Source organism: Carlito syrichta, unplaced genomic scaffold (genome assembly GCF_000164805.1).
Source record: "Carlito syrichta isolate Samal-C Ts95f unplaced genomic scaffold, Tarsius_syrichta-2.0.1 Scaffold315400, whole genome shotgun sequence".
Taxonomy (NCBI): domain Eukaryota; kingdom Metazoa; phylum Chordata; class Mammalia; order Primates; family Tarsiidae; genus Carlito; species Carlito syrichta.
The window spans coordinates 476883-480657 of NW_007259496.1; the positions used below are offsets into that span (position 1 = coordinate 476883).

The 3775-nt window shown below is 43.3% G+C and overlaps 1 protein-coding gene across 3 annotated transcripts in view; it reads left to right on the forward strand.

Moving 5' to 3' along the window:
• The window catches only part of NUB1 (negative regulator of ubiquitin like proteins 1), a 35212-nt gene that overhangs the window by 5694 nt on the left and 25743 nt on the right, over window positions 1–3775 (forward strand). For all 3 annotated transcript variants that reach the window (XM_008072702.2, XM_021706270.1, XM_021706271.1), the window contains 2 exons: window positions 2307–2471; window positions 3655–3713. In XM_008072702.2, the coding sequence (XP_008070893.1) occupies window positions 2307–2471; window positions 3655–3713 (224 nt within the window). The remainder of the gene's footprint in view (window positions 1–2306; window positions 2472–3654; window positions 3714–3775) is intronic.

Genomic DNA, 3775 nt, shown 5'->3' on the forward strand with positions numbered 1-3775 from the left:
TTTTTTGATTTATTGTAGAGATGAGGTCTCGCCAAGTTGTCCAGGTGGGTCTCGAACCCACGGGCTCAGGCAGTCTACTCACCTCAGCCTCCCAAAGCGCAGGATTACAGGCTGAGCCACCGAGCCCGGCTTATATACATATATTTTAATAGCCACATAGGAAAAGCCACCATGCCTGGCCTTGTGAGATTTTCCTTTTTTTTTTTTTTGAGTCTGAGTCTCACTCTGTCGCCCAGGCTGGAGTACAGTGACACGCTTATAGCTCCCGCAGCCTCGACCTGCTGGGCTCAGGTGATCCTTCCACCTCAGCCTTCCAAGTAGCTGGAGCTACAGGTGTGCGCCACCACGCCTGGCTAATTTTTTGATTTATTGTAGAGATGAGGTCTCGTCTCGAACCCATGAGCTCAGGCAGTCCTCTCACTTTGGCCTCCTAAAGTACTGGAATTATAGGCGTGAGCCACTGTGTCCGGCCATTTTTTTTTTCTTTTTTTTGCTTGTGAGATTTTTAATGAAACATTAAGTCCAAACACAAATACAGATTGAGTGTTCCATATCTGAAATGTTTGGGACCAGAAGTGTTTTAGATTTGGAATTTTTACAGATTTTGGGATATTTGCATTATACTTACAGGTTGAGTACCCTAATCCAAATATTTGAAACTCAAAATGCTCTAATGAGCCTTTCCTTTGAATGTCATGTGGGCACTCAAAAAATCTTGGAGTTTGGAGATTTTTTATTTTTGTATTAGGCATACTCAACCTGTATTCTATCTGGGAGGAAACATAATGGCATCACTCTAAGTAATAAATAGTTCCCACATCATTTTGAGTTCCCTAAATCATCTAACTTTTCTTTCCCAGTTCTAAAAGTCTCCCAGGCAAGTCATTTTACAACCAGTATCCATGATTCAGAATTTTCATTAAGAAAGTTAAGTCCAAGCCAGGCTCGGTGGCTCAGCCTGTAATCCCGCGCCTTTGGGAGGCTGAGGTGAGTGGATTGCCTGAGCCCGCGGGTTCGAGACCCGCCTGGGCAACTTGGCGAGACCTCATCTCTACAATAAATCAAAAATTAGCCGGGCGTGGTAGCGCACACCTGTAGTTCCAGCTACTTGGAAGGCTAAGACGGAAGGATCGCCGGAACCCCCAGCAGGTCAAGGCTGCCATGGCCGGGAGTGGCCACTGCACTCCAGTTTGGACGACAGAGTGAGACTCCAGCTCAAAAAAAAGAAAGAAAATTAAGTCTGGCTGGGCATCATGGCTCAAGCCTGTAATCCTAGCACTTGGGGGGGCTGAGATGAGAGAATTGCCTGAGGCTGTGGGTTTGAGACCAGCCTGGATAATGTGGTGAGACTTCATCTCTACAATAAATGAAACAATTAGCTGGGCGAGGTAACACACTCTTGTAGTTCCAGCTACTTGAAAGACTGAGGCAGAAGGATCTCCTGAGCACAGCAGGTTGAGGCTGGGGTGGCTGTGAGCGTGCTACTGCACTCCAGTATGGGTGACAGAGTGAGACTCCGACTCAAAAAAAACACTGATTTATTGTAGAGATGAGGTCTCGCTGCCCAGGCGGGTCTCGAACCCACAGGCTCAGGCGATCCACTCACCTCAGCCTCCCAAAGGCGCGGGTTTATAGGCTGAGCCACCGAGCCCGGCTAATAATTTTTTAATATATTGCAGTCATCTAAGTCATAGCCTCCCCTTCTTTTCTCACTAGATTCCCAATTACTGTCCAGTTTCCTATTGAGCTTTTTTCATTTTTACTATTTTTAGACTTAAAATAACATTTATCTACAAATGATTTTTTTTTTTTTGAGTTGGAGTCTCATTCTGTCGCCCAGACTGGAGTGCAGTGGCCACTCCCGGCCACCGCAGCCTTGACCTACTGGTCTCCGGCGATCCTTCCACCTCAGCCTTCCAAGTAGTTGGAACTACAGTTGCGTGCTGCCACGCCCGGCTGATTTTTGATTTATTGTAGAGATGAGGTCTCGCCAAGTTGCCCAGGTAGGTCTCGAACCGGCGGGCTCAGGCAATCCACTCACCTCAATCTCCAAAAGCACTGGGATTATAGGCTGAGCCACCGAGCCCAGCTTACAAATAATTTTTTAAAAAAATTTTTCCTGTGGATCCTTTCTAAACTCTACATCTCTCAAGATGTCAAGCCAGAGTGTGGATTGCGGAATAATAGCATGACTTCCACTCATCAGAATTGATGGCCTTAGAGTTCTTCAATGCCCTTTCCTGTATTTTGCTCTTTCTTTTTTTTTTTTGAGTTGATGCTACACTGATCTGTGTTTTCTTCATAAGGACCTTGCTAAGAAGTACTCTGACAAGCTAGAGTGCTGTGAAAACGAAGTAGAAAAGTTAATAGAAGAAATACGTTGCAAAGCAATTGAGCGTGGAACAGGAAATGAAAATTACAAAACAACAGGAATTGCAACAATTGAGGTGTTTTTACCAAGACTAAGAAAAGTGAGTAATTTACCCAATTTGCATAGGTACTAATGTGTAGTTAGTGGTGTGATCAAATAAATAGTTTTTTTGTAAACCTCAAATCCAAAGTTAAAATTCTTTAAAGTTACTTTATATGTCAAATATTTATCAACTTTAAAGTTAATGTTATGGATTCTTAAATTGGAGCATTCCCAAGTTAGGCTAGTTTCTCTTGGACCTTTAGAACTTCACCTAGCTGTGTGTCACATTCTAACCCTTTTAGAGTCGAATGTTTAGACATAATGGGGGATAGAAGAGGATTTCAGGTTTCTAGACCCTTGCGAAGTAGAACATATCACAATAAATTCATCCTTTTCCTAGTCTGGTGGAGGCCTGAGGGCAGTCTGCTGAGAGCTCAGGCAGGACCAAAATGACCTGGGAGGGACTACCTCAACCCATTGCCAAGCCTCAGTAGTTCACATCTAGAAATGCTGCAAGCAGGGCACCCAGAGGTGGCTGGCCTCAGGACTGATTAGTGTTAATTATTCTTAGAGGAAATAAATGCATATATGAGAAAAGTTCCCAAATACTCATAGCAGCATTATTCACAATAGTCAAAAGGTGGATGTAGCTCAAGTATCCATCGATGGATGAATGGGTAAAGAAATGTGGTACACCCATGCAACGGAAAACTATTCAGCAATAAAAAAGGAATGATGTACTGATACATCTACAACTTGAATGAATCTCAAAAACATTATGCTGAATGAAAGAAGCCAGACACAAAAGACCATATACTGTATGATCTCATTTATATGAAATGTCCGGGATTGGCAAATCTGTAGACAGAAAATAGATTAGTAGTTCCCCAGCGCTGAGGGGAAAAGGGAGGGAACAGAGAGTGCAGGAGATAGTATTTATTTGAGGGATGGTGCAAATGTTCTGAAATTTGATTATAAAGATGGCCAGCCCCATGGCAAACCCTTCTGTGCAGCCCTACCTAGTAGTGCTACACTACTACCCCCTTGAGGACGCTGTGGTCACAGAGTCAGCCTGTGCCAGGTTATCTTTAACGGGCTTCTCTTTTTGACAAGGCCGCCTTTAGTGCTAATCAGTGACCTAAGTTTACAGCCTCTGGTACCAGCTTATCTGATTTCGTACAGGGCAATAGCTCCAAAAAGTATTAAATTCAAGTATGTTTTATTTTCTTATTTTTAAATAGGATAGGAAAAACTTGTTGGAGACTCGATTGCACATCAGTGGCAGAGAACTGAGGTCTAAGTAAGTATCTGTGTGCTCTGTGTCCCAGGTGTTCCGTGCTTTTTTTTTTTTTTTTTTTTTTT